Source organism: Dromaius novaehollandiae, unplaced genomic scaffold, assembly GCF_036370855.1.
Source record: "Dromaius novaehollandiae isolate bDroNov1 unplaced genomic scaffold, bDroNov1.hap1 HAP1_SCAFFOLD_32, whole genome shotgun sequence".
NCBI classification, from domain to species: domain Eukaryota; kingdom Metazoa; phylum Chordata; class Aves; order Casuariiformes; family Dromaiidae; genus Dromaius; species Dromaius novaehollandiae.
In genome coordinates, this window is record NW_026991447.1 from 43410 (window position 1) to 60546 (window position 17137).

Here is a 17137-nt window from a genome sequence, read left to right on the forward strand (position 1 = left end):
GCAGCCGGGCCCTCGGCGAGCTCAGCAGCGGTCACCGCCACAGGATCCGGTTCTGAGGGCGTCAGACACAGCACCAGCCCAGCCCACGGGGCAAAGGAGCCCAGGAAGATGAGCAGGAACTTCAGCAGTTTGACACACCAGCATGAAAAATGAAGTCCAGGGCCTATTGCCCCCTGCAGAAGCAGGGAAGCAAGCGAGGGGGCCAGCTCAGCCCAGAAGAAACAAATCCACACCACACCCCAGCACACGTGCACTGTTAACATCATGTATTCAACTGGCTACAGGCTGACAGATTAAGGCATACATGGTTTTGGTATTAAGAGTTGCAAGGTATGGTTACAGCACATTGTCTCACCTCTCTGGTAGGTATGAACACCAACAACATTCCTCTAGCTTCACCCAAGCTCCTTTACTAAGGACACAAGACAAGCTCATAACTCACAAACCAGAGGAAGCTGGTTGGTGTTTTCCAGTTCAAATATGGGACAGGCAGTTCTCAAACATGCTCCCTTGGAGTTAGACAGCAGCAATCATGCCTGTCACCACATCATTGGAAGACACCAATAATTTATTGAAATAAATACAGGTACAAACTAAACAGCCTCTGGGTTTAAACACTAGACGTGTACACTGGGTACAATTTCTCTACCCTCAGGAGAAAGGGAATGGGAAAAGCATGTCAATACACTACTTTGGCCACGTGAACCTTTGCCAAGTCTGGAGCAGCCAGAGGTGCTGGAGATCAGAGGTGGAGGCTCCCAAATTGTCATGCATTGAGCTTTGTTACAGGAAGGAGTCTGGTTTCAGGAAGATTTCTTCTTTGTAAGGGTGAATTTAAAAAAAAACAAAACAAAAAATAAACAAAAAAACCCCAAAACAAAACAAACAAACAAACAAAAAAAACAAGTTAGACCCCAAGTCCATGTTGGCAGCTGAAATCTGAAGGGAGGGCTCTGTTTGGACAAGACCCTTCAGAAGCAAAGGCTGCTCACAGAGCAACCCAGGCAAACCCAGGACTGGCCAGGGAAAGCGAGCTGGGCTCTCCAGCTAGAGCGCTGTGTTGTGCACACCAGGGCCAGCTGGTCCCAGCCACCCTAGCCGGTCTCCACCAAACTGGCATCCACATGACCCTGGGACCCAGCAGGGGACAGTGCGGACACTTCATAAAGCTCCTTCCTCTGCCAGGACCTCCCCAGCAATGTCTGTCCTTGGGTGCCACAGTTCTCCAGGGGCACTGCCCTCCACTGACAGATCCAGGGGAGACTGAGTGCAGAGGCCAGAGAACAGCAGCCAAGCAGAGAAGTCCAGTCAATGATAACAAGGGGAGAGTCTTCAGCTCAGACCAGCCCTCGAAACTCATGTTTCCACCACTCGAATAAGAGGCAGCGGCTTGGGGCCCGTCACCCTTTTGCTGCAAGACAGAAAGAATTTATTCAGCCAGTCCAAAAGGAAAACCTTCAGGATAAGTCCTGTCTCAGCCCTGGTAGGTGACTTTCCCCCTTCAGCTACCCACGGGAGGGATCTTTACTCCCCTGAAGGAGGGATACAGGAAAGGAGACCCCTCTGCAAACAGACAACTACAAAGTAGCTTCACAAGGGCAGAGGGAGCAACCCTGAGTCCAGCACCACCTCCAAGACTGCAGCTTCTGCTTCCCCAGATGAGACACAGACCCACAGACAAAGCTACTGAGCAGCCTGGCAGGCTCCCCTGTCGCAGGAGAATACCTGCTCTCTATTTACCTGCTCACATACTCCGATTTTGAGCGTGCCCGGGAGCTGTGGCCACTTCGACTGACTTGCTTCTCAATCAAGTGCTCTATGCGATCATGCATCTCCAGGTTCTGCAAAGAGATTGGAGCCGTGGTTAGTGCAGGGTGGCTGGGGACAGAAGGGCTGCTGGGACACAGAGCGCTTGCTGGGAAGTAGAGGAACGCCCCAGTATAACCTCTTGCAATGGGGCAGCTTTTTCCTGAGGGAAACGAAACCCAACCCTCCAGAGGAACTGCTCACCAAAAGGAGAGCCAGGGATGGTTTATAAGATCTGGCTAACAGCTGAATTGAAAACATGGAAATCCATGTGTGTGCAGTCTCTCTAGCTGGTGCTAGAGCTGGAGCTCGTTCTGCTTTCTGCCTGGCTTCACAGAGGGTTTTGCATGCGCACACTGTCCCCATGCAGAGATTAGCAAAATAAGTCACCAAGGAGAGAAGAAAGTGATGGAACTGCCAATGCAGGCTCCAATTTTATCCAAAAAAAGAGAGAAGTTTGACACGCATTACAATCTTAGAGGCTGGAATGCAATTTTAATTTCTGACACACATGCAGTCAGCTCCAGCTTTGTAAGCAAGAAGGGTTCTGCTGCCAGAGAGATGTGCTTGGTGAGATTATTTTGAACTCAAATTGAGTTCACAGCTGCTCCAGCAACCCTGGCTTCACTGGAAACCATCACACTAGCTCCAAGAACCAGCACGACCCTCGGGGCTGCAGAGGGCACATTCCCCTGCTGGAAGCAGGTGTCAGCGCAAGGGAACAGCTTTGCTGCTGGCCACTCTGCTGAGAGCCTGACATGCTGCAAAAGTCATTTCTGTAACAAGAACAGCCACATCCCGCAGGTGTGAAAGCCAGTCGCACCAGGATATTTCAACAGGAGACTCTGAGCTCAGAGCAGACTCCCCTGTCCACCCCCCGAGACAGCCCCAGTAGGACACACCTCAGCCTCCAAGTAAGCAACCCTCTCCTTGAGCTCCTGGATCGCAGCATCTTTGTCCTGAATCACCGTTTTGGAGTTCTGGAGCTGTAAAAGAAAGTTCACACCAGCTACAAATCCCTCTCGTGTACACCTGGGCTGGAGAAGTGTCTAGGAAGGAGGGCAGCTTAGCCAGCCATCCTTCTGCCTGTGAACACCCACAACGTTAACTCCAAGGTCTGCATAAAAAACAATCATCAAAAAAGCCTCAAATTAAGTCTGAGAATTAAGCCATAGGTGAAGGAGCCTCCGCTCACACAGCTGAGATTTAACTCTTTCAGCAGGCCACACTGGGCACACAGTAGTGTGCCCTCCCCGGCCCAGGGCGCAACTGCCACCACAGCTAGCATTGAAGCCCTTTGGGCTGTCACCGCAGGGTCCATTGCTGCTTCAGAGCAGCAGGACAGGACTCTGGGCCTTTGAAATTGTGTCCCTTTGGTTTGCAAAGGGAATCGCCCCCACAAACTGGCACTCCTTTGCTTCCAAGCAGCTCGTTCAAGACATGTTTTTGCCACCCCGGCAGGACCCAGCGAGCCCAGTCCCTTCTGGCTGTTCCCAGGCCAGCTCTGCCCCCGTGCGTCCTCCCACCCCAGAGGCACCCAGCCCTGCTCCTCTCACCTGCTCAATCATCTGGCGGACTTTGCGCTGCTGGCTTTTCAGCATGTCATCCAGATGGTGTATCTTCTCCCGCAGCATGGCCACCTCCTTCTCCAGCTTGGCCGACCTACGAAAAACAAATGGAGAGTCCAGGAGCTGCTGGCTGGCTTCCCAGAAAGAGGAAAACCTCCAGCACCTGCTCAGCTATGACCAGAGCAGCTCTTATCAGCCAGGTCTCTACAGCTGCACAGCTCTGGAAACACATCCACTAGATAAGGTAAGTTTTGTCTCCGCCTCTCCTTATTGAAACAGGAGCCACAAGGACTACCAGCAACAGACTGCAGGGACACAGGAATATCAAGAAGAGTCAGGCCACAAAACAAGGCCTTCCAGACATAAATCCCTGCCAATTAACCCCTGGAGCACATGGATACTGGCTGGGTGTAGCAAATCCTGCATGAAGGGAAGAATTGGCTGGTCTCAAGGCTCCCTAATCAGGGCAAAACCCGCCCCGAGGTCTCCCGCCCAGTGTGGCCACTAGAGGTCCCCAAGCTGTCCAGCTCCAGAGCCTCCGTTTTCGGAGCAGAGCAAAGCTGTGGGAGGTATTTGGAAATTAGTCAGCTCTTGGGAGTAGGGCACTGTTTTGCAAGGCAGAGAGCAAGCACGCCCTTCGCAGGAATGTGCAGTCACGCCCCAGCAAGCTGACACCCCGACCCAGCAGCGTGGGCTTGCTCCGGAGTCGGCAGCCGAGCTGGAGGCCAAGCCTCACCGGTCTTGTTCGGCGAGCTTGTCACCTTCCACACTCCTCAGCCTCGCCAGCTCGGCTTCGCCTTCTTTCATCTTCAGCAGCAAACTCCCGTGCTCCTGCAGAGCGAGAGGCCGCGTTACGCGCAAGGAAACAAGTCACAACACATGCTCCTCCATTCCAGAGCCAGTACAAAGCAGCAAACTACAGACACCCAGAGAGCAAGGCAGGCTCTGCTCAGCCTCTCTAATGAGCTGTGGGTTGTTTTCACGAGCACTAAATTTACATGCAAGAGAAGACAGGCAGGGGCAGCCACAGAGATGACCAACAGCAGACACCCCACTCCTTTTCCCCTAGGTTACGGGCAAGGCACAAAGCCATCTCCTTCCCTGCTGTTGGGCCGGGCAGCAGTCTGTTTGCTTCACACTCATACTAAACTGTTAGATTTATGAGTTTAATATTATTACGAGGAGACAACAGCCAAAAGAAAATCAGGACTGAAGGTTGTGTTAATGCCCCCATGAGAGGGGGAACCAGGCAGCTGTCTAGACTGCGTGCATGTTTCTAGGATACCTAGAAGAAAGCAACAGAGCAACGAAGATCTAGAGTTGAGAAACACAAGTCTAAAGCAGTCTAAACTGTCTAAAACTGCAGCTTCAGGGATGATACCTTCTCCATCCCTGCCAGGAGTCTCTGCAGCTCGTCCACCTGCACCTCCTTCTCCGCCACGCTCTTCTCCGCTCTCCGCAGGGCAGAGCTGGTTTGCTCTGCTTCCTCCTGGTACTGCGAGATCGTCCGCTGCAAACGAGATTGAGACCCCTTTGGCACCCTGGCACGTCCAGACCCCAAAGCCACTAGAAACCTTCGCCCGAGCAACGTTTTGAAGCATCACTGCTGCTTGAAGCCTTGGCAGGCAGATTTCGCTGAAGGCAGCTGGGTGTCTCAGCAAACAGAAGTTCTCTAGAAAGCTTGCCTGGCTTCAAAGCACTTCAAAGGAGCAAGTGCTTAAATGCTATAGCAACAAAGGCACCTCAAACACAAGAACATGTTCGTTCTCAGCAGCATGTGTTCTGGGGCTGTCTGCAGGCTCCTCTGGGGCCACCCGCCTGAGAAACAGCCCTCAGGCCCCAACCCCGCTCGTGCACGAACAGCTCAGGAGCAGATAAGGGACAAGAGTGTGGAGCCCCACTGAAGCGGGCTCAGATCACAAGGCAAACTGAGAACATCTGGATACTGCTGGCGGGATCAGGACCCCATGATGCCTCCATGTCGGGGATCCCTAACATTGCCATCAAGGCTCACTGCCCACAGTCGGCATCCCAGCTACACCCACTCCTGCGCAACAACGGCACGGAGACCCCAACGCATGCCACAAACGTGCCCGGTGACGTCCCGAGCACAAGCACGGATGCGCTCAGTGCAGGTACTGCCATCACAAATGGATGTTGCCTTGCTGCAGGAAGAGGTCATGACTCAAACCCACTTCCCCAGCGGACAGGGCAAATTCTGTCCCCCAGCCCACTCCAGGGAAGCCCCCAGGCTGCCTGGGACCAGTTTGGTCTGTGGGACAGGATGCAAGCTGGGACGTCACCTCTCCCACCAGCCACCCACAGCCTCAAAGCGGCAAGGTAAAGTGTTTAGGCCCAACCCATCCGGGCAGTGAGCAGTCACAGGAAAACAAACCAGAGAGGACCATTAATCACTGGCAGCGAGGAAGTGAGGAAAGCGAATGCAGCAGCTTCGTCAGCACCACTCGGCAGAGAGAAGCTGTCATCGCTGACGGCCACAGCCCACCTTGCCCATTGCACTCCGACGGTTTCATCCCAGGCTGCTAATGACAGTGGCTGTGGACAGCAGCCACTCACAGACAGTGGCCCAGTTGCTACATCACGTCCCTTCCCAAAACGTTGGGGACATGCTGCAGGTTGGCACTATACTGCCCGTGGCAGGAGACTCCCTTGCATATTCTTATTACGCAGTGCAAAAAAACCAGCTGAAGCAAGCTGGATCAAGAAGAGGCCCAGCAGAGTTTGGAGAGACCACCTTTTGACCTCGCTGCTGCTTCTGTTTTATTTAATTTTAGCTGGGAAAGCATTTATGACTCCAGACTAGCTTGGGCAAACAGAGAAGCTGTTTGCTAGGGTTTGACTAGACCTATAGGAGCCGGGTCTTATTCCCGGAGTGTTTTAGCAGTGGGCAGCATGCTTTGAGCCTGCTGCTCTGCAAGGAGAAACCAGACACATTCAGCTGCCCAAAGCCAGCCAGGCTCAGCCTGGAGCCCAAGCCGCGACAGCTAAAGCATGACCCAACCACGCACCAACACAGCCTGCCCCAGCCCTGTGCTCTGCAACTGGACTGCGGAGGTTCACGTGCGCATGAGGCCCCCCAGGTCACACTATCCCAACGGAGCAATGCCCAACGCAGTCACCTCAAAGGCCTTCTTCTCCAACTGATGGTGCTTCTCAGCCTCCTGCAGCTTCGTGAACAGCCTCTTTGCCGTCTGCCGGATCTTCTCCGCATCGTCTCCCAAATAATCCTCCTCCTGTAGAGAGGTTAAGGGGACAGGCTCAGCAGCAAGAAGGTATCAAAGGAGCCCCCCTCCCTTCTGTGGGTAGGGCCACTGGTTAAAAAGCCTGTGACATCAAATCTCAGCGTGGACAACCAAAGGAGCTCCCGTCCTCTCCTCCCGCACTTGAGCGGCAACTTTCAGCCCTCAAGATAACGCACGCGACATCCTTTGGTTGCCTTCCAAGCCCTGCTTTCAGGGATGCCGTAGCGATCCACGCTTGGGAAACCCAAAACCCAGCAGTGGGAGTCAAGTCAGCAATTGAGCCTGACATCCCAAATCCCAACCCCTGAGCTACTGCTCAGATGTTTTTTTCGCTTCTGGACAGCTCAGAGCATCTGCCCCTGGCCAGGGGAAAAGAAAAAATTAAGAGCTTGAGAAATATTTACCAACTTCAGACTTCTGTGAGCCCTGCTTCTAAAAAATTCTCATGCTCAGAGATCTATAAACTCATTATGTATGTTTTTATAATAAAGCTGCAGTCCATTTCTGACTTGGTGCTGTAGAAGGCAAGGCAAAAGTGTCTGATCACATGCTGAACAGGCTCCCAGTTGCCTGCTGGGACGAAGACTTCAAAAGAAAAGAAGTGTTACTGTTCATAATTCAGAAATCCCCCTTTTGGCTACGTACCTGCACTTCCCAGGAATCGGCCCGTAGCCTCTCGGGGTACAGCCAGCTTCCGTTCTGCTTTTCCAACATGACCTGTTTAAGGAAAGGTCACACCAACAGCCACCTAACGCTTCCCGGCCCAGCCGCTTGCAAAAAAAAGCGAACGGTTGCATGCAGACAGCTAGCTCGGGGGCACCACAGCAACTCTAGACGGAGTTTTTTCCCCCGCAAATAAACATGCAGTAGCGCATCTGGCCAGCCAATGCATGTTGCTTACTGACTCCTCATTACTTGCTTGTGCAGGTTTCTAATTTTACCTGTAAGAGGTGCCAGGGTGGCTTTTATTTGCCACAAGCACCTCAGTCTTTAAGGCCCCTTTTATCATTTTCTGGACCCAACGATGACATCTTGTTTGGGGGGAAAAAAAAAAAAAAAAAAGTGTCATTAAAGCCCAAGAAATGCTCCCGTTACCTGTGCAGGCTGTTTATCTCCTTGTCTGTTCTCAAGTTTACTACTTAAGTCTTCCCGCAGCTTCTTCAAAGAACTTCTAGCCTGGCAAAGGCAAGTCAATTTAGCTTGGTCTGCATGAACAGTGTCACTCAGCCCCACCAAATCAGAGGCGCGGTGGCTCGGGGACACCCTGCGCCGAGACGCAATTGATTGCTGCTGTACCAATTTGTGCTCTGGTCTTGCTCCAGAGCAAGCAAGCCTGCAAGCAGTGCTCTCGGAGCAGTTAGGAGCCTCGCTAGGCAGCTTTATCGTAGGATCACCGACCAAAAAAGCAACAATCTGGAGACGCTACTGATTTTTCAGTAATCATTGATTCCGCCTTTGAAGAGATCATCACAAACCACAGCTTGGAAGTGCTGAAAAGACCCTTGCTGTTCCCCAGCTCTGTCTCTGCCACCCTGCAGGACTCGGACAAGTACAGTCTTGACTTGCAGCTACCCGAATTAGTCAGAGAAAAGGAGGCAGAGGAATGATTTATACGCCTTTTCCTCAGCCATAGCAAACGCTGAAGGGCTGCAACTCCAGCGCTTTTCCAAGAGAAAAAGCTTCTCAAAGCGTTATAGTGTGACTTTGTCCCTTGCCCAGTAACATGCTGCTGGATTTTAGAGGCCAGAGGAGGCAGGGCAAAGCCATTCGCCCAAGAGTGGGCAGCAGCAGGACCGACCAAGTGCACAGTGTTGCTCGCAGGGCAGCAATCGAGTCCTTAACCCAAGGACGGCAGTCAGTCATTCTGCTCTGGCTCCATCAAGACATCCAAAGGGTTTTTGGATTGCACGACCTAGCGTAGGGCACTTCACTGCAGACTGGTACCACCACCACAACTTACTGGTTTAGCTTATTCGCTGGTTTTCACATGCAGGATTAAGTCAAACTGCACAGTTATGCTGCTTCAGCTGTTCTGATAGGGCTACGGCCTCTGCGGCGAGACAAGGGCTAAGTCACGCTTGGCTACTGCTAAGAGGCCTTTTGAAATCTGACTCCCGTTTCCACCTCAGCTGCCGAGAGCTAGAGAAAAGCTCAAATCAGAAGAGCTGAAGTCAAAGCCCCAGCAGCGGGGAGGACTGCGCACAAAACGGCAGCGTCCAGGCAGCTGAGAGATAAGGTCTGGGTGAGTAACACCCCCGGGAGAGCTGGAGCCCTGGGAACGCTCGAGCATCTCAGTCAAGTCCGTACTGCGGACAGGAGGCAGCACGAACACTGTTGTCTTATGGGGCAGGGGCAGAAAAACATGCATTTTGGCAGAGGAGTCAGAAGGATGACGTAAAAGATCTGGTAGCACAGCTCCAGCTCTGCCCCTCGCTTCTCCCTGGGGCCAGCGCCCAGCATAGAAACACCCCCACGAGAGCCAGCCCAAATTTAAATTTGGGGTTTGGGGTTGCTCTTTTTTGCCAAGCTGCCCAGACCAGAACATGCACGCAACTGCTTCCACATTTTGCAAGCAGCTCTCTCCACCTCTCCAGCAATAACATCCCCACCAGGAGCAGAAGAAAGGGGTTAATCCCCCAACAGCCTCCTCATCCAGTTTCCTTTGGAAGATGAAACACCAAAGAAACTGCCTTTTAACGAGAGGCTCCAGCTGTGCCGCGCCCAGGCATGCAGGGGACAGCCTTGGGCAAAAGTCATCGCACAATTCTCTTCAAATTCAGTCCATATAGCAGAGCAATTAGTCAGGCTGAATTAATTTATCACACTTGATTAGATGGGTGCCCTGTACGGGCAAGTCAGACTGGAGAATTCAGCTCCACTGCTGGTTTGCCAGAGCGGTTCAGACACACGCGCAGGGCTCAGCTGGGACATGAGCGCTGCAGCCAGCCAACGTCGAGCCTGCGTGGGCACCACCTCCATTTCGGCAGAGAAGGCAGGAGCAGCCCCACATGTGAAACCACCATCGGTCACCCCAGGGAGAGCCCAGCACCCCAGACCCTCACAAAAAGCCCCCACCAGCAGCTTCGCATCAGGACAGCACATGCAAGCCCGAGCCCCCACAGACATAGCTACCTCTTGAATGTAACGAACTTCACTTTTCAGCTGGTTGATGTGTTCTTCGTGATTCACGCTGCCCTCAGCCCGTGCTTTGAGATAAACCTGAGCGAGAGAGACAGGGACACCAGGGAAGCTGTGAGGGAGACTGTCCTGAACTACAGACACCCCAGTAACATCAGCAAAAAGCCGGGCTCCTCGGAGGCTGGAACACCAGATTCCACAGCTTCCCAAACCTCTGCAGCCTGTTGCACATTGCCGGCAGCCTTCCCTTTGCAGCCAACCTTCCCCGGCTTTTTAAGAAGCCACTGCCTCCTCCACAGTCCCAGAGCAGCTGCACCAGATTGACGCTGCATCCCCCCAAAGCCTGGGCAGTTCCCTGAGCTGATGTGGGTGCTGCAGCAAGCAGCCCATACAGGAGCTCCTTCCCTTTGCAGCTTCACGTGAAACCTTTCAGTCCCACCTATCACTGAACAAAACTGCTTTGCAACAAAACCAACGGCAGCAGGAAGCCGGCGACCGTACCTTAATGATCTCCTCGTCGCCGTCGTTGGATTTGATGCATTCGGATGCCAGGGAGTGACTACTGCTCGATCTGTTGGCCACCATGGCGAAGGCCTTTCCTACCGGCTGCAAGATATAGAAAAAGGACAAAGCTTTCAGAAATACAACACCAGCTGGAATGGTTTGCCCGGCTTTTCTGGAGTGAGTGCTGGTCAAATCAGCATCATGCGTTATGGCAGAGGAACGTGGCAGCAAGCACGGTCTAAGAATTGACAGCGGAGCATTTAACAGATCAGGAGAGGAATTTTATGCTTTATAAAGTGTAAAGTGACTGATCCTCCCTCCAAACATCAGTTTCCCCCTCCCCAAAGTCAGCACATGAACTTGCATTTCGCACTCCAAGTTCCACACACACAAGTTGGGGAATCTTCTTCCTCACAAAATTCACCCATCTAAAGTCCCCCGGGGCGATTCGGCCATAAAATCCGGAGCCCGGCCCGCAAGGACCATGCCTACGGGAGGCAAAGCACCCACGCGTGGGAGAGACGCACCTTCTGCTTCACCTGCTCACGTCTATCGCCCGGCAGGTCATTCGGCAGAGTCAACCTCAGCACCTTCAAGCTGTCCTAAAACAAGAGGCAGGTTTTAGGCTTTAACTCCCTGCAAATCATTCATATCCAGCTCCAGCCCTGCACACATATGGGCCAAGAGCCAGGCCAGTTCGTTTCGAAAGCCGGATGAGCATCGCTATAGACGCACGAACAAGCCGCCTGCTCCTTTAGCTTAGGCTCCAGCCTACAAACTAACTCTTACTCATTTTAACCTGAGCGTTAATACACAGCAACAGCATTTATCAAATCCATCGGAGCTTGGAGAGGAGCCGTGGCCCAGCCAAGACTGAGGTAATGCAGACAGGCTGATGCAGACAGGCTGAAGCAGCAAGTGCTGGACTCGTTTTAACGCGGGCCCTTCTTCGCGGGGAGTCACAGCCATTATCGGTCACGCCAGCACGTGACTCGGGTGCTGCCACGGGACATTTAGCAGCAGCAGCCAGACGAAAGCAGCTGCTCTCGGCTCACACTCCAGGACCTTGACGTATGTATCTCCTTCCTTGCCCTACGCACGGCCGACTGTAGCTGGACACGCTTGCACACGGATGAACACACACCGGCACGGGCTGAGCTGAGCCGGTTTCGGTAGCTGCTGGCAAGGCAGGCGCAGCAGACCAGTCCTCAGAGAAAGGACCACCGCCGCAGCCAGATTCCTGATAAAAAGCTCTGCAGCTTATTGCATCTATGGAGGCGTGAGCTGGGACCAGATCTGCCTTCCCCGCTCTGAGCTTACCTGCTCCCTCAAGGCATTTCTCCTAGCACAGGCAGCTAAGGACGCATTTCAGTGGTGTTGAAGACACTAGCAGGTTTTTAAGGGGATGGACAGAGAGCTAGAGTATATGAACAGCCTTGAAGCAGAGGGTGCAGACACCTGGAGCGCTCCAGCCCACGCGCTTGAGGAGCCTGTTGGCAGCCTGCAATCCTCCACGCAGGCACCAAGCACCCTCGGCGTAACGCAAATCCACCCCTTCCCAGCAGAACCCATCTCCAGGTGTCACCGGTACGTTGTAGTAAATACAGTCTCCAAACCAGGAGTTGCTCAGAGTCTTCGCTAGCCTGGACAGGCAACAGCAGTGGAGGCAGCGTGGAGCTGAGATGGTGCCCGCGCAGCAACGGGTGCCCTCCCCTCACCACGCCTGGGACACGTCAGCTTCCTGCTCTTCAAAGCACCACCAAGGCAGTCCTGCCTCATCTTCTCCAAGCACGTTTTTCACCCTCCAAGTCCCAACAAGCCATCTGTTTGCTTCCAAAATATTGTGCCTGCACTGCTCTCCCAAGCGCTAGCTCACTGGGAAATGAGGAGCCCTCCTACAGATCTTCAAACACTGCGATCATCTCCTTCGTTGCCCCGTTAAGACAATTATCTGGTGCAGACTTCACTAGGGCTCTGCTAGCACTCCACAGCACTCACGGTTGAGCCAGATACTTGCCTGCAACTTTTATTCTGGGAACATTTTCCCAGATGAGAACCAAGGAGTTAGACACCACCTTTGGAGCTACATAAGCGCTAGAAGAGGTTGATGTAGAGCAGGCATCCAAAGCAGCCGATACTTTTGGTAAGAGCTGGGAATCGCTCATGAGTTTTACACCGGGGGAAGCAGCTTCAGGCAGCATCCACATGCAAAACATCACTTGCTTTTCATGCGGAGCTGCTGACTAAAGCAAACGGGTTGCAGGGACAAGCAGGGTCAGAGCTGTCCTCACCTCGGTCCAGCTCTCACAGGGAAGAAACATCCATAGACAACCAGCACCGGGGTATTACCCTTGCTCAGGAGCAGTTAAGCAGCATCCGTGCTCTTCAGTGCCATTTCGGTGCTTTGGGAAGTCCTGCCTCGATGCAGCAACCTTGCCTGCTTCCCACAGGTCACCTAACTCCACACCGACCTGAACCACCTCGGTCCCTTCCCACGTCACCACTCACAGCTTTCGTTCGTGAGCATAAGGATGCTGGTGCTCACAGGCACCGTCACGCACGTCTCCAGCCCCTGCGAGAGCTGGGAAGCTGCCGGCGCTTTCCTACGGCAGATCTGCTGCAATAAGAAACAAGCACAAGCCGAGTCCAGCTCTGGGGACAGAGCATAAAAACCAGCTGGAGTCAGTGCTGGGACGCTTGCAGTCACGCCACGCAGAGTGGATAAATTCAGCATCCAGCTGTGCCAGCTGCAAACCAGGTGGGGCAATAAGCAGCACGCGGCCCCACAAAGCAGGCTGCGACTTCCAAAGCAGCAGGGCATGAAGCAGCCAGCGCTATGAAGCCTCAAGCGGAAGCACCAGGAAACGAACTGGTGAACTGTCTGCTCTGGCTGTAGGAGAGTAAAAGGAGCCTGTTTCTCTCCAGGGGAAAGCTTGCAGGACCACGAGGTGTGCGTTTCCCTCCTGCAAGGGGGAAAACGCAGGCAGCCAGCCCGAAAACACAGTCAGTCCCTCCATTAGTCACATGAAGGCCTCCGAACAGGCGCAGCTACCGTGACGTGGGTTTAACAGGCATTCCCCGGGTCAGCTCCGAAAGCACACGAGCCGCGGGCGGGCTCGAAGCGGCCAAACCCAGGCGAGCTCCTGAGCTCCCGTGTGAAGACACCGGCATGAAACGGGCTGCAAGAGACGAGCTGCTTCCACTTACTCACCTAAATGACACCCTCCAATCCCTGCACGCAGGATTTGGCTCTTATTCTGACGTAGCACCATTTGCCGGTCCCCAGAGGGGTTCGAGCACTATTATTTGAGCGACTTTAAGCCTACCATCTCACAGCCACCAAAGGGGATGTCTTACAGGCAAGAATTCATTAGCTCTTCACCCGCCGCCAGGCAGTTTTGGGGAGAATTAGTCCTTCCGCCACACAGCAGGAACAACTCGGAGGGCTGTCGCAGAGAGATGTCCACAGTCCCTGCAGGGAACGGCTTAAACCCATCCTTCCTCCCCCTCCACAGCGCCAAATCCACCTCCACCTACAAGAGTGGAGCTGCAGAAACTCCCCCACGCCAGCCAGCCCCACTTGTTTACTTTTGGGCTATCATAAAATCAGCTCTGCCAGCACTCACCACCTGCTTACGACTCATAAGCTGCTCTGCGCCTCTCCAAAACAGAGGGGACGGTGGGTTTTGGGGTCCCCCCTGTTGTTTTCTGTAGGCAGCAGAGCATTTCACAATGCCACGGCTGTCCGGAGAGCAACAGAGGAGCTTGCACTCGCCTCCCGGAGCTCCTCACGTTGGAAAAAAAAAAAACCTGGTACAGCAATCACTTCCTTCATACCCTAACCGTGCGCTGGGGTTACCCAGCCCAGCAGCACGCGTTGCTCTCAACACACCCCGCGTTGCATGTTTGCGTTGCATGTTTGCGGCTTTTACTACCAGCCTCAGGAATTAACCGCGAGCCGGAGAGTTTGGCAAGGTTCGTTTTCTCGCTACAGCGAAGAGCCAACAGTCGGAGGGGTTTTGGCAGAACAGTTATGCTCCCATCCGAGATGCTTTCCCAGGAGCTGGCTTTGGTCTCAATCATCCAAAAAGAGCCAGTTCCCTTGAAATTTAAGGTAAGGGATAGATGGGAAGACGAGGCTAGCAGTCAGGACGGGCTTTCAGGTATGCCAAAGTCTTTTTTTAAGTCTTTCGGCACATTCTTCATTGTCAAGCCCTGCAAAAAAGGCCACTCGGGAAGCCGAGAACTTTGGAAATCTTTGAAAGACCCTAGGGTAGAAGGCGGGTTGCAGGGAGAGATACTAGCTCTGCTCCACAGAAACCATCCGCAGACCAGCCCCAGGAGAAAGAGGCCTGGAAAACCACTGGAATGACCTCCTGCGTCTTGGGGAGAGGGCTTGGAGGAGACGCAGCCCTGTCCAAGGGCCCCGGAGAGAGCAGAGCGATGCCGGTGACACCACATGGTTTTGCGACCACGGCCAAGTCATTTCATCCATCTCAGCTGTTGAATAAGAACAGGCCTGACCTGACCCGGAGGGGATCGTCAGGGATCATTAGCAAATAGCTCCAGTGTTTGGAGATACTTTGGAGATACCCGGCATTGCAGAGGCACTTATCACCCTAATAACCTATTAACCAAACATGCCCAACTCGGCAATCGCTCCTTATAAGGCCAGAAAGCTGCAGGGAATTAGGACTCTCCTGCAGAGACTCGAAGATGAGTCACCGCACCAGGGCTTGGACTTGGGAGCCAGGCAGGCACCGGCCCGGCAGAAGGAACCAGCACCAAGCGTTTGCTCTCCAGCACGGAGCCCAAAGGCGTTTTAGAGGATTCCTCATCGGCGGGGTCTTCCCTGCTTGCATTCCCTTGGGATCTTGGGCGGAAAAAAAAGCCAAACTGCCCCCCCTGAGCTTTGCCCATCGGGCAGCCGGGCAGGGGGCTTTGCCCCTTTCCGGGGGTCCCAGGGGAGCGCCGGCTCCGCGGCACCGGGCCCCATCCAGGCTGCTGCCAGCCGCACCCAGGACCCGGCGGTTCTGCCCTCGCCCAGCTGCTGCCTGCAGTCGAGCAAAGGGAACAATAAGGAAGAGAAAACAAGAGGCCGTTCGTAACCCAGCGAGCAGTCGCCAAAGGACGGTCGCTACCGGCTGCTCCGATCGCGCTCCTCCTCGCAGTCACCAAAAGCCAGTCGACAGGGAGGTTAAAAACTAAAGAGATCGGCATAAATCACTGACAAAAAGCGCGTCGGAACAAGCCCACGTGCGGGCTGGGTTTCCTGCGAGGGCGGTAAACGCCACGGGGGTCAGCAGGGACCACGGCCAGGCGAGCCCAGGAGCATCGCTCCCGATATTTCTCCATCCTTATCTGCCTGATCTTACCAAAACGCCCATCGTTTCACCCAGGGCGAGCGCGCAGGGGCAGGCGGGTACCGGGAAGCACCCGGGCGGGCCGGCAGCACGGAGCACCCCGCGCCCGGCTCCGCGGAGGAGACGACGAGGCTCCCGGAGGGGGAAGTTGAGAGCTCCGAGTATTTAATGCACCTTCCTATAGCCGGTGAGACAAGTTTTAGCTGCCGCCGAGCCGCGGGCGGGCAGGACCCGGGAGCGAAGCCAGCGGGCGGCCGCGCAAACAGCTGCCGCGGGGCCCGAGGCGCCCCGAGGCTGCGGGAAAGGGCGCGGCGCGCACAACCCCCCCCCGCGGGCCCGGCATCGCGCCGGGGCCCCGCAAACCGCGAGGGACCGGGGACCCCCCGAGGCACCGGGGACCCCCCCAAAGCCGCCAGGCTCCCGCCCCCCGGAACCGAAGCGGGAAGCCCCCGGGGGGGGGGGGGGGGAGGCGCCGCCCCCCCGGCCGCGGCTCACCGGGCTCTCGCCGTGGGGCCGCACGTCCAGCACCGCGCACCAGCCCTGCAGCCCGTTCATGGCCCCGCGCCGCTGCCGCTGCGGCGCCGCGCCCGCTGCTTATATACGGCCCCGCCCCCTCTGGCCCCGCCCCGCCCTCGTAGCCACGCCCCCTCGCCACGCCCCTCTGTTGTAGCCGGCCCCTTGGTTAGCCACGCCCCCCTCCGCGGTGGCCCCGCCCCCTGCGCGCCGGGCAGGTGGTGCCGGGGCGAGGGCGAGCGTGGCGACCCAGGGCGGGCCGAGCCGAGCCGTGCCGTGCCAAGACAGACTGAGCCGTGCAAAGCCCCGCTGAGCCGTGCAAAGCTGTGCCGAGCCCCGCTGAGCCGTGCCAAGCCCTGCCGAGCCGTACTGAGCCCTGCCGAGCCGTGCCAAGACAGACTGAGCCATGCAAAGCCCCGCTGAGCCATGCAAACCATGCCAAGCCGTGCAAAGCTGCGCCAAGACAGACTGAGCTATGCAAAGTCCCACCGAGCCGTGCCGAGCCATGCTGAGCCATGCCGAGAGAGACTGAGCCGTGCCAAGCCCCGCCGAGCCGTGCAAAGCTGTGCTGAGCCATGCCAAGCCCGCCCAAGACAGACTGAGCCATGCCAAGCCCTGCTGAGCTGTGCAAAGCCATGCTGAACTGTACTGAGCCATGCTGAGCCATGCCAAGCTGTGCCGAGCCCTGCTGAGCCGTGCAAAGCTGTGCTGAGCCAGGCCAAGCCCTGCTGAGCTGTGCAAAGCCCTGCCGAGCCGTACTGAGCCATGCCGAGCTGTGCCAAGACAGACTGAGCCATGCAAAGCCCTGCTGAGCCATGCAAACCATGCCACGCTGTGCAAAGCTGAGCCAAGACAGACTGAGCTATGCAAAGTCCCACTGAGCCGTGCCGAGCCGTGCCGAGCCATGCCGAGCCGTGCAAAGCTGTGCCGAGCCAAGCCGAGCCCGCCCAAGACAGACTGAGCCATGCCAAGCCCTGCTCAG

The 17137-nt window shown here is 55.3% G+C and overlaps 1 protein-coding gene across 3 annotated transcripts; it reads right to left on the minus strand.

The window, feature by feature from the left end:
- Positions 1–251: 251 nt before the first annotated feature.
- On the minus strand, positions 252–16248 carry LOC135326613 (tuftelin-like). Of its 3 annotated transcripts, XM_064504433.1 has the most exons (13): positions 16138–16248; positions 10807–10881; positions 10277–10381; positions 9770–9856; positions 7733–7813; positions 7283–7354; positions 6515–6628; positions 4756–4884; positions 4111–4205; positions 3363–3468; positions 2709–2792; positions 1741–1841; positions 252–1411 (listed from the first exon to the last, which is right to left on the minus strand). In XM_064504433.1, the coding sequence occupies exons 1-13, from the start codon at positions 16195–16197 to the stop codon at positions 1357–1359; spliced, it is 1164 nt and encodes a 387-aa protein (XP_064360503.1). In that variant the 5' UTR covers positions 16198–16248; the 3' UTR covers positions 252–1356. The 3 variants fall into 3 exon arrangements, with proteins under 3 accessions (XP_064360503.1, XP_064360505.1, XP_064360504.1); XM_064504435.1 differs by lacking the exon at positions 7733–7813; XM_064504434.1 differs by lacking the exon at positions 10807–10881 and having other exon boundaries at positions 16138–16238.
- Between the last annotated feature and the right edge of the window lie 889 nt (positions 16249–17137).